The following is an 11370-nucleotide window of genomic DNA, read 5'->3' on the forward strand; positions in this document are numbered from 1 at the left end:
TCAATGGAGAAACGAGAGCTTGAATGCAAGAGGGAGTGCCAAAAGCTCGTAGGCTCTGTTGTGTGTACGTAGACTTTTTATTCCGGAACGGAGAATTGTTAATGACTCGTCGCTCCCTGCAGGCGACGGCTTTTTCGACAGTTCGTTGACACCGGCGGATATGCCGCTGTGCTGTTCTCTCGAGATTTAAAGAAGCTGTGCAATGTACTTATATAGTAAATAGGAAAAGAGAGAATGCTTATGAGTACTCAACAGCGCCGTGGATGGGGTTATTGTGCCCGAACGGAGGCAGTATGATAAAATTAGAATTTTATCGCTAATAAACGCTTAAGAATATTTATGCTCCAAGAGTCAAATCTTTGAAATGCAAATTTTCTATATACTTTCTTTCCAGCTAATAACGAAAGCACGTGCCTACACTCCCATACACACGTATACTACACGAAACTGAATTCAGCTCTTACATCAGCGCTCGAGCAAAACCTGCTTTGAGAAAAGGTATGCGTGCGGTAATTTGCGCACCTGATGTAGGTAGATACCCGGGGAGAGGTGCAATTAGCCGAAACGGTGTATAAATATTGCGTCGAATATTTGGATGTGTGTATAATACAATCGATGAGATAAATGCAGCGTACGGCTGATTATTTTGTCGTCTAGACGGCTCCATAATATATACTTCTGGCGATACGTTCCAGTTGATATAATAATTATGAACGAAGTTTCGATGAATCGTTCGTCTCTCGCCTCTCTCCTCATTCACACTTGTTTTGCGGATCTATATACTATATTTAAAAACGCGCCAATTGAATCTTCTATTTCGGCGTTAATTATAGTATTAAAAATGGTGCGTGAAGTAGGTAAAAATTTGCTAGATATTACAAAAATATTTTCAAAAGCTAGACTGCACAAAGCTCTAAATACTATATATACGTAGATAGAAGCACGTATACCGGCGGGAAAAATTCTACTACATTATTTCCGATAGATTCTTGTAAACATATTACCGTAATCTTATCGTGGAAACTTTTACGCTTTTTAGAATTCATCTAGGTGGAATTCGAATCCGCTCGAAATTTTGATAGCAGAGAATGACGAAATTTCTTTCCTATTCGATGTCCAAGCCATATAGTACAATTGTTGAATCCTACGACCTAAATGATCAAACAATCTTCAAATAACACTTATACATCGCAAAATCCCACCCGCCCATGAGCTCACGGCGTTTCGACATTTCATCATTTCGATCTCGCTCGTACTTGGCGCCTCAGCTGCCTCTCCCTCCCCCACATCATCTTCGTAGCCCTTACTCTCGTAAGTAGTAAAGTAGGTATCCAGACCGAAACATTTCGTCGTCTCTCACGCAATGCCCTCCCTCCTATCTGTCTCCCGAACCCGAGACGTTTTTTTTTTCCCGATTCTCGAGCGGCTGGTGGGGAAGAAAAGCCGCAGCCACCGGCGCCGCGCGCGTCTGTTGCACGAGATAGTCTTCGAGCAGTAAGTGGTGCAGCAACAGCTGAAGCTCCGGCCGATCTTCTCCACTTTATAAACAGAGCCGCGCTTCCATATCCCTGTCATTTCACTGCGACGACGCTTGCGCCACACTCATCGAGAGGAAGAGTACATAGATTATTTCCAAGAGTTGCTGTACACGCGCACTGCGCTTGGATCGATCTGAACCTTGACATCTCTACCTTGCGCCGCTGCACTTTGACGATTTCGGACGTCCGAGTAGAGCTTGCGAGAAGACATAATATACAGAGTTCAAAGTACGCGTCTCGCTGATTAAGATATCATACGCTGGAGTACTATACTTATAAATATTATACTTTCCAAATGCAATTTTTTTTCTTCGAACTCATCTAAAAGAACACTCGGCGAATCTCACGCAAACTTCTAAAACTTCTGCTGCATACAGCTATAGCTCACGGAGTCGCGCCGGTGAAAGTTGGCGGGAAAATTCAAGAAGTGCGTCGCTGCACATAGCCCGAACACGCTCATAAATCTAACGAGCCGGAAAATTCAGGAAGGTCTTTCCGAGAGAAGCTAAGAGTCGTATAGAGCCGAGGAAAAAGCGAAATGCCGAGCAGCAAGACGCGCGTGGCCATAATCGGCGGAGGAGTAGCCGGTCTCGTAGTCGCCAGACACGTGGTCTCCAGGCCCGAGACCTACAGCCTGAACCTTTTCGAGCAGACCGGTCAGATCGGCGGTACCTGGGTCTACACCGATGAGACCGAAACCGACAGGAATGGACTGCCTGTGCACAGCAGTATGTACAGGAATCTCAGGTAGGTGAACTTTTTGAAGTTTTATTTCGTCGGAAGATGGAATCGTTGTGAGAATTAAGCGATCGAAGTGCGCTTATCGGTCGCGATGTCGAAACGGCTTCTATACACATGCATACACGATTTTTACCGAACGTTATAGCGTCTTTGAAAAAGTTTATAGTTAATTTGTAAATCCGCCACAGATAAGCCTTGTTTTTCTTTGCACTAATCGAAATTTTATCCACTTTTGCTTTACTCCCGGAATAACGATACGCAGATATAAGCGCTTTTTAATCCGAGCGTGTGAAAGAAGCCAAGTGAGGAAACTTGAATCACTTGATGTACGTGTGTGTGTGTGTGTGTGTGTGTGTGTGTGTGTGTAAAGAGAAACGAAACCGTTTTTGTTACAGGACAAATTTGCCGAAGGAGATCATGCAGATTCCGGACTTTCCGTTCGAGGATCCCGAAGGTCCCTCTTTTGTTCACCATAGTGTGATCCGACAGTACCTCTTGGATTACACGCAGCACTTTAATCTCTATCCTCATATCAAGGTGAGCAGCCGCGCGCTTGTTTACTGCTTATTATCAAATTCGCTTAAAACCTTCGCGCCCGCGAAACCAGTTTGCTTTTCTCGTGCATACGAGTCCTTTTCATTATTTAAACGAAAATTGCAAAAATTAGCTGAACACACTGGTGAAGCTCGTGGAGCCGGAGAAGCTAGCGAACGGCCAAGTGATCTGGACGGTGACCTACACGGACCTGGCGACAAAGGTCCAGACGGTCAAGACCTTCGACGCGGTGGTCCTCTGCAACGGCCACTACACCGTCGGCCACGTTCCCGAGATACCAGGTATCGACAGCTTCAACGGCACCTGCATACACAGCCACCAGTACCGGATGCCGGAGAACTATGCCGGGAAGACCGTCTGCATCCTCGGCGCTTCCTGGTCGGGAATCGATATCTGCCTCGAAGTTGCCAAGTACGCCAGGAAGGTTGGTATATGTTGCCTTGTGTTCTTCGCTCTTTCACGTGTGGAGATCAATGCTGACGTTGATTAATTTACAGATCTATCTGAGTCATAATCTGCCGGAGCCGATCGACGCGAAATTGCCGAAGAGCGTGGAGCAGAGGCCGGGTATCGCGCAGGTCAACGACGGGACTTTCGTGTTCCGGGACGGTTTCTCCGCTCAGGTCGACGTACTCATCTACTGTACTGGTGAGCATTTTTCATATCATCGCGGTTTATAAAAATAGCTTCAGCATCGGATAACGATTTTTATTTCCAACGAAACAGGCTACGAATTCACGTATCCCTTCCTATCGCCGAAAGTCCAGCTGAAAACCACGGACAACCACGTGGAGCCGCTCTACAAGACCCTGATCCACATGGACTGGCCGAACCTGTTCTTCATGGGTATCCCAGCGATCGTCATCCCCTTCCCCATGTTCCACATCCAGGCGCAGTACATCCTCGGAATAGTCGAGGGCCGAGTGAAGCTTCCCTCCCCGAAACAGATGCACGAGGAGTACGCGAAGGAGAAGCAGAGTCTGCTCGACAAAGGCGTCGCGGTAAGCATCGACACATTGCTTGCTATACGTCATAACTTGCGAAACTATACGGGATTTTTCTAACAAACACCTTGCCTAACTCCCCAGCTGAGGCACATCAACAAGTTCTCCGAGCGTCAGTGGGCCTACTACGACGAAATCGCTGCGGCCGCTGGTATTCCGGGATTTCCCCCGGTGGTGAGGAAGATCTACGACCACTGCGGCAAAATGCGCGAACAGGACTTCACGACGTACAAGAACTACGTCTATCGCATCGTCGACCGCGAGAACTTCACTGTGAATTGTTGTAAGCCTTGTTAGGGTTTTAACGCGAGATTATGGAAAATTGACGATATGCTGATGAAGTCGATACCCCCAGGGTATCTTGAGAGATTATAAATACGAGAAATTCCTTTTGGGGATAACGATGTAACGCTTCGCGCGAATCGGGAGCCAAATATTTCTTTTGGAATCGCCGGTTCTGTAATCATACTTGTTATGTGTTATGCATTTTTCTTTAAGCTTGAAAAACGTTCGCTGCTTATGCGCAAGTCTGCGACGGACAAGTGGAAGAATCAACATCGATGAATATATTTACTACATATTTTTGCTTAAAGATCTTCACTGGCAATTGTTTCTTATTGCATATGCGCTCCCGGATAAACACATATATATATATATATATATATATATATATATATATATATATATAGTTGTTCGCACCGTTGTGTAATGATGAGGCGGACGGAAGATATTATGTATTTTTGCTACTTTTGTAAGCTGAGATAAATATTGCGATTATTTGATTATAATATATGTATACGCTTTTATGATGCAATAATAAAAAGAGAAGATATTTAGGATTAAATGCATTATTTTTATTACTTTTTAGTAGCAGGTCGAATAAAACAAATTGTAGAAGAATCGATAAACTTTTCTCTAATGTTACGTATAGGAGAAGAACAAAAGGAAAAAGTGCAGTTTAAAAAGCATTGACGATAATCAAACGCATATAACGGACGCATATTACGTGCGTTGATTCATCGCGCAATCGCAAACTATATACGCAGACGCGCACATCATATAACAATGTGCACGCAAGTGTTTTGTCAGTCGCAAAGCGATATAGAGTAGACAAGCGAATATTAAAAAACCGTTGTCCAACACCTTATTGCTCTGTTTACATACTACTTGTTAATTATTGACAAATTGGAAATTAGAGTATAAAAATTATAAAACTAAAACATCCCTATACATTGTGAATTTTCTAGTATCAATGTAACAAAAAATATGATTCTTTATTCTAGTAGTGTATTGATCAATGATCAATTACGTTTTCAACATTCTTGACGAATAAAAAAGGCGCCTGTAGGTATATGTGCGATTCTTTCATTCAAACGTTCCATTTCAGTATATATAATCGCTCTCGATGTTATCGACTGAGTCACCCCTTGCATTATATCATACACACATACGTACACATCTCCTACAGTACAATACCTCCTACATCAAAAAAAGGACGTGAAGCGATAAAAGAAGTGAGATAGAGCGAAAACCATCTGACCGCCCGACGCAGCGACGCTACGAGCGAAATCCCATTTCTCGCGCTACGCAGTATTTTTCCTTTGATAAAGCGATAGTTGTTCAACGCAGATCACCTACTAAAACACAGCGCGCGATCAAGGACAGCCTTTTCGAAAAATAAGTGCGCTTCGACGCGCAGCTGCTGGTGTCCCCGAACTTGTTTTGGAACGACTCGCGACATTGTTTGACGTTGACATTCCTCCGCCGCGCAGTGGGTATAACCTCACTTTTGCTCTGCTCTCTCCCTCTCGCGCTTTTTTTCTTTTGTTTACGCATTGTGCAACAGTGCGAGGGTGCGAGGTTCGACTCGACCGGAGAGGGATATTCCCTCTACTTGGCTAGAGGTGTGTTTGGCGAATTCGTAACTTTTCTCTGAGGTGAACGCGACAATTTCGAGCAGCAAGATGAAGAAAAAGGTGAGATTATCGTGCGTCGCGTATTACCTTTCACGCCCACTTTTTTTCTGTTTCTTTGTCGTTTGTTGTATGGGATAAATCATGTACGGTGTTTCAGGTTCTTTTGATGGGGAAGAGCGGTTCGGGGAAGACCAGTATGAGGAGCATCATTTTTGCTAATTATATCGCGAGAGACACTCGTCGATTAGGAGCAACAAGTAAGAATTCCCATTTTGTTACTGCACTTTGGTATTTGCAGTTTTAGCGACCACCTGCTTCTAAAACAAATTTACTCTGTTATGCAGTCGATGTGGAGCACAGCCATGTACGCTTCTTGGGAAATTTGGTTCTCAACCTCTGGGACTGCGGTGGACAAGAGGCTTTTATGGAGAATTATTTTGCATCGCAGCGAGACAACATCTTTAGAAATGTTGAAGTATTGATCTACGTGTTTGATGTTGAATCTCGAGAGCTGGACAAGGACATGCACTACTATCAGAGTTGTCTGGAGGCGATACTCCAGAACAGTCCAGATGCCAAAGTATTTTGTCTTATTCACAAAATGGATCTTGTTCAAGAAGATCAGAGGGATTCCATATTCAGGGAGCGGGAGGAAGATTTGAGAAGGCTGAGCTTACCACTCCAATGTACATGCTTCCGGACTAGTATATGGGATGAAACTCTGTACAGGTATGTAATTAGTACATTTTATAATAAAGGTTTAGCAATAGACACAGTAATTAAGTTGAAATAATCTTTTTTTGCATTCAGAGCATGGTCTTCTATTGTGTATATGTTGATTCCAAATGTCAAAGAACTCGAACAGAGTTTAAATCAGTTTGCCAATATTATTGATGCTGATGAAGTTCTTCTTTTTGAACGTGCCACATTCCTTGTTATTAGTCATTGCCAGAGACGGTATCACAGAGATGTACATCGCTTTGAAAAAGTATCAAATATCATAAAGCAATTCAAACTGAGCTGCAGGTCAGTATTATTTATGGGCGTTATGCCGTGCAGTAAAGTGATAAGATCTTAATGAATCCCTTAATTACAGTAAATTAGCAGCTCAATTTTCCAGTATGGAAGTTAGGAATACTAATTTTGCGGCTTTTATCGATGTATTTACCTCAAACACATATGTAATGGTTGTAGTGTCGGATCCAACTATTCGTAAGTATCCTTAAAATCAAATTTTGGTATATTGATAAAAAAAAACGGGGATCGATACTTTGTTTAGAATAGATGAATCAACTCTAGACAAAAATCGATCGAGTTGACTTTATTTATTCTGAAAAAGGAAAATCCTTTTAAATGGATAGCACAGTAGCTAAATATTACATTTCAATGTGTTTAGCATCTGCCGCTACACTGATCAACATTCGCAATGCCCGCAAACACTTTGAGAAACTCGAACGAGCAAGTCAGAGCTCATCTCTAAGTAGATAGAAATTGGCTCGGCCTAGGCGAGATCGAGTCGCTCGACGCTGAACTGTTGCGGTGGATCGCATAAGAAAACGCGAGCGAGCGAGGTGTGTTCTTCGCTTATGGTCTTTTTACCAATAATACAAAATGAAAAACTAAAAAAACCATGCATTGCATTAAGCGATTGATTGCATGGAATATATCGCGCGACTGATTAACGAAACATCGATCTATAGATGTAATCCCCCAGAGCAGGTGTTATATATCATTAATCTTATGTGGTACATGACTGTATATTGAATAAATCGAGAATAGTTTCTTTTTTCAAATAATACAGCAATGAGTTGACGTTTTTTAACAGTCATGGGCGAAATTTGTATATTTTCTTTTATTTAGATGCGAATGTATTTTAAAACTTTTGTAAAGAATCAAATAAGACTTTTTAAAGCTCGTTTAACAGCCAGACATATTTACGTGTATTACCCAAGATATTTTTATTTGACTATACAACAGAGATCTATATCTATATTGTAACGTTCCAGATTAGAAATGATGAAATATCTGTTAGAGAATAAAAAAATTACTTTATTAGATTTAAAACGATCTGCTTATTTATCCACGATTAATAACTGCACACACACTATATTTCGTTGACTCTTTAAATTCCATTTAAACAACCCGCTCAATCGCCGTCCCACTTTAGCGCAACAGCTGATTGGCTGGCTCCCGTCTTATCATTAGAGTCAGATGATTCCCCTCCTCCTACCCGATTCACTGCAGCTTTCCCATTTCCATAGCACCGAACATTCGTTAATCGCGACGCGTCATGCTGTAGCCACCGAATGCAAAGTGGGTACCAATTAAAAACATGGATAGGATACTGAAAGGAGTAATGAAATATCGAAAATGTCACAGAGAAGGAATGGTAAAGCAGTTTCAGCAAGTGAGGGATCATCCCGAGGTAATGTCATCGCTGTTTAAATAAACTTTACATTGCATGACCGTTAAGCTATATCATTTTTACAAATAAAAAAACATGCTTACCTTTCATGTGTTTCTATTACAGCCCCAGGCAGTGTTCTTTACCTGCATGGACTCCAGGATGATTCCAACAAGGTTTACGGAAACTAATGTTGGAGACATGTTTGTTGGTATGAGTAATACTCACCTGGACTTTATCATGCTCGCGTCTTGTTTTAACCTCATTTTTTTTGGCGTTCTGAATATGTCAGAGATAGAATACATACTGCTAATTCCTTAGCATCTTGATCCTACATCATAGAGCTTAGCAGGTCCGCATAGCAGAATCATCCATGTTGTATACACGTCAAACTACTTGCAACAACTTAAGATGCTATTTTTTATTAAATATTGTCGATTTCAGTGAGAAATGCTGGTAACATAGTGCCTCATAGTCAACATTTCATCGATGAGTTGACAATGTGTGAACCTGCTGCTCTAGAATTGGGATGCGTTGTCAATGACATCAGGCATGTTATCGTATGTGGACACAGTGACTGTAAAGCTATGAATTTGCTGTATGCCTTGAGAGATGAAGAATTTGCATCACAAGTAAGACTTATTTTCTTATTCACCCTAAAATTTGTTAACTGTAGTACAAAAGTTGAATTCAACAAAGGTTTTTCCTCAAATCATTTGCAATACTATGAGATATTGCATCATGTGTGCTATTGATTTTTTAAAACGTTCTAATTCAAAGCTAGAGTGAAAATAAACGTACGTCAGTGAAAAGGCTCTTTAATCAAAATTTTGGCACACGAATATTGAAAGCCTCAATTGACAATTGCAGGTAAACCGGAGAATATCACCACTACGTGCCTGGCTGTGCGCACACGGCAGCAGCAGTCTCGCCAAGTTTCAACAGCTCGAGATCACGGGCTTCCACGAGCCTCTTCTATTCCAAGCCGAGACGCCGCTCCGCAAATTCGTCGCCTATATCGACCCGGAGGACAAGTTCGCGATCGAGGATAAGCTCTCGCAGATCAACACGCTGCAGCAGTTACAAAACGTCGCCTCCTACGGCTTCCTTAAGCGTCGTCTCGAGAAGCACAATCTACACGTGCACGCGCTTTGGTTCGATATCTATACTGGAGACATTTACTACTTCAGTCGAGCCAACAAACGCTTCGTCGAGATAAACGAGCTCACGGAGACACCTTTGCTCAAGGAAATCAAGAAATATTATTCTTGAGATGCTATCGGAACACATTTTTTGGGGACTCCATACATAAGTCAAGAGGCTACAGTTCGCCCAAAATTTTGAGGGATTGCGAAGCGCGCAAATGTTTTCGTCAATTAAGGAACAACGACGCACTCGTGTAATGTATATGACTATTATCTAGAGCATGAATATCGTACAAATTCTAATCATCGACTCAATGGGTTGTTGAATCTCTGATCGCAATGTGAGTTCACACGTTGTGGAGCATTATATCAAAAGCTTGATCAAAAGTACCTTTGTAAATCGTAGATGTAATCCAACGCAGGAATTCTATGATTTTCAGTTGTCGTTGGACAATAATGCATTTACAGATTTTTATTTATATATTTTACATACAGCCACAAATATATTGTCTATTTTTTTCACAAAAAAATCTCGTTTCATTTATAGATCTCGTCAGTGCTGTACCTATAATCTGCATGTAAAATGTCGGTTCTCTTGCGTTAAAAAGAAATACATTATCCGATATAATCCGACTATAATCTCCATCCAGCTCTCAGTCATCATCCAATACTTTTCTCCTCGCCGACGACGAGGAGAGTTCTCTTTTTTCTCGCAGCTCGGAGTTACGAATTAATTACAATGCATACGGCCTTACATACAAATCCGAGGATTCGGGAAGCATTAGCAAAAAAGGAAGGCGTTCGCGAGATAGAGAGATAATACGTCGCGGCTATGGGATCAGAGAGAAAGAAGGAAAGAGATAGTCGTCAGGGCGGCTCGTTACACACGGCGCGCAGGCGGTGAACTAGAGCATGCCTATGCACTCGCCTGAAAGAGAAAGCAAAAGCAAAACAACGCGGACACCAAGAGCAATAAGTCGTTTCATCCTCGCGCCAAAGGCGGACCTCTGCTCTTTCTTGCCGATAGGATTGTATTATAAGATCGAGCTCACGAAAATCGGATGAGGCTCGCGTGCTCTCTATAGTTGGCACCTTTTTTTCTGTTTTGTTCGGCTATCCTAATTCCTTTTTAGGACAGCTTGTAATACGAGGGTATAACGGGATCGTTTGGTTTTTCTGCGCTTTCGGAAGAGATGGCCGAGGCAAACGGTCGCGGCACGCGACTTGCACTTTTTAGCGCGATTTTAATTGATCGATCAAACGATGATTACGAGGTTTTTTGCGCATTCGCGTGACTGATGCTAATCATATCAGAAAATGATCGTCGCCATACACAGAGGAAAAATCAAAGCTCCGCGAGTTTTTCGCTTACATCGCGCGGAGCTATTATTAGAAACATTATATGTTTTCAAGACGCTTTTTTGCCGACGCTTGTGTATTTCTAATGCAGCTACTACTACTCTTTTCGGGTAAAAAAGCCGAGCGCGCGGGTGTAACAAAGCATGCTTAATGCTTATGAAAATTCATGCTTGGACGCACGCGACTGCTCGCACGTTTTTCCTTTTTTTTCTTCTATACGCGATCGCAATATAGAGAATCGCATTATACGACTGCGTTATATATGTGTGTGTACACGGCGGCAATAATGTAAGGACGAGCCGCGAGACTCGACCCCGTAATATCTGTCTCGCGTATATGTATTATTTTTATTCAAATTGTAATGTACCATGCTAACGAGGGCGTATGGATCGCGCGAAAAAAGATGCAGCTTTTTCATCGTAGCGGCTGCGACGGCTATGAGGCGACGCCCCGTGATTAACGCTAGGTTTTGTAGGCGCGCGCGCACGTTCTAAATTGACAATGTGTATAACAAAGGTTTTTTCCGAATCGGTACTAGTATTTTCTTTGATATTGTTATAAGTGCATGTAACAAAGAACAAGACGTACCTGCGCCATCCTGACGGTGTGCGAGCATGTGGAGTCAATCGTGTATTGGTATACCAATTGGAGGAGCCTGTTGGCCGTATTATTAGTATAGTCGTAGAGCAAAACAGTTTTGGACTGACC

At 42.3% G+C, this 11370-nt stretch overlaps 3 protein-coding genes across 5 annotated transcripts; all 3 read left to right on the forward strand.

Moving 5' to 3' along the window:
• Positions 1–1476: 1476 nt before the first annotated feature.
• LOC100122181 (flavin-containing monooxygenase FMO GS-OX-like 4) lies at positions 1477–4677 on the forward strand. Of its 2 annotated transcripts, XM_016982823.3 has the most exons (7): positions 1480–1766; positions 1916–2285; positions 2675–2816; positions 2947–3258; positions 3332–3482; positions 3561–3835; positions 3923–4677. In XM_016982823.3, exons 2-7 carry the CDS (start codon positions 2077–2079, stop codon positions 4133–4135), a joined length of 1302 nt encoding a protein of 433 aa, XP_016838312.1. In that variant the 5' UTR covers positions 1480–1766; positions 1916–2076; the 3' UTR covers positions 4136–4677. The 2 variants fall into 2 exon arrangements, with proteins under 2 accessions (XP_001605785.1, XP_016838312.1); XM_001605735.6 differs by having other exon boundaries at positions 1477–2285.
• Positions 4678–5190: 513 nt separating this feature from the next.
• On the forward strand, positions 5191–7818 carry LOC100122169 (ras-related GTP-binding protein A). Its single transcript, XM_001605723.6, has 6 exons — positions 5191–5814; positions 5912–6011; positions 6099–6483; positions 6565–6780; positions 6851–6966; positions 7151–7818. The coding sequence occupies exons 1-6, from the start codon at positions 5803–5805 to the stop codon at positions 7240–7242; spliced, it is 921 nt and encodes a 306-aa protein (XP_001605773.2). The 5' UTR covers positions 5191–5802; the 3' UTR covers positions 7243–7818.
• Positions 7819–7910: 92 nt separating this feature from the next.
• Positions 7911–9833, forward strand: LOC100118017 (beta carbonic anhydrase 1). 2 transcript variants are annotated; one of them, XR_004344603.1, is made up of 4 exons: positions 7911–8179; positions 8285–8510; positions 8603–8790; positions 9029–9833. XR_004344603.1 is itself a non-coding variant. In XM_001606922.6 (4 exons), the coding sequence occupies exons 1-4, from the start codon at positions 8087–8089 to the stop codon at positions 9428–9430; spliced, it is 768 nt and encodes a 255-aa protein (XP_001606972.1). In that variant the 5' UTR covers positions 7911–8086; the 3' UTR covers positions 9431–9833. The 2 variants fall into 2 exon arrangements, 1 of the variants encoding a protein (XP_001606972.1); XM_001606922.6 differs by having other exon boundaries at positions 8285–8369.
• Positions 9834–11370: the final 1537 nt, after the last annotated feature.

The sequence above is a fragment of the Nasonia vitripennis genome, chromosome 2 (assembly GCF_009193385.2).
Source record: "Nasonia vitripennis strain AsymCx chromosome 2, Nvit_psr_1.1, whole genome shotgun sequence".
In the NCBI taxonomy this organism is placed as follows: domain Eukaryota; kingdom Metazoa; phylum Arthropoda; class Insecta; order Hymenoptera; family Pteromalidae; genus Nasonia; species Nasonia vitripennis.

Excerpts from the sequence above, each read along its gene's own strand:
- LOC100122181 (XM_001605735.6), top strand. The coding sequence starts at position 2,077 with ATGCCGAGCAGCAAGACGCGCGTGGCCATAATCGGCGGAGGAGTAGCC. Across the intron at positions 2,817-2,946 it reads ATCTCTATCCTCATATCAAG|CTGAACACACTGGTGAAGCT; the intron begins GTGAGCAGCCGC and ends TGCAAAAATTAG. Across the intron at positions 3,836-3,922 it reads TGCTCGACAAAGGCGTCGCG|CTGAGGCACATCAACAAGTT; the intron begins GTAAGCATCGAC and ends CTAACTCCCCAG.
- LOC100122169 (XM_001605723.6), top strand. Across the intron at positions 6,012-6,098 it reads TCGTCGATTAGGAGCAACAA|TCGATGTGGAGCACAGCCAT; the intron begins GTAAGAATTCCC and ends TCTGTTATGCAG. Across the intron at positions 6,484-6,564 it reads TGGGATGAAACTCTGTACAG|AGCATGGTCTTCTATTGTGT; the intron begins GTATGTAATTAG and ends TTTTGCATTCAG.
- LOC100118017 (XM_001606922.6), top strand. The coding sequence starts at position 8,087 with ATGGATAGGATACTGAAAGGAGTAATGAAATATCGAAAATGTCACAGA. Across the intron at positions 8,180-8,284 it reads AAGTGAGGGATCATCCCGAG|CCCCAGGCAGTGTTCTTTAC; the intron begins GTAATGTCATCG and ends TTTCTATTACAG. Across the intron at positions 8,370-8,602 it reads TGTTGGAGACATGTTTGTTG|TGAGAAATGCTGGTAACATA; the intron begins GTATGAGTAATA and ends TGTCGATTTCAG.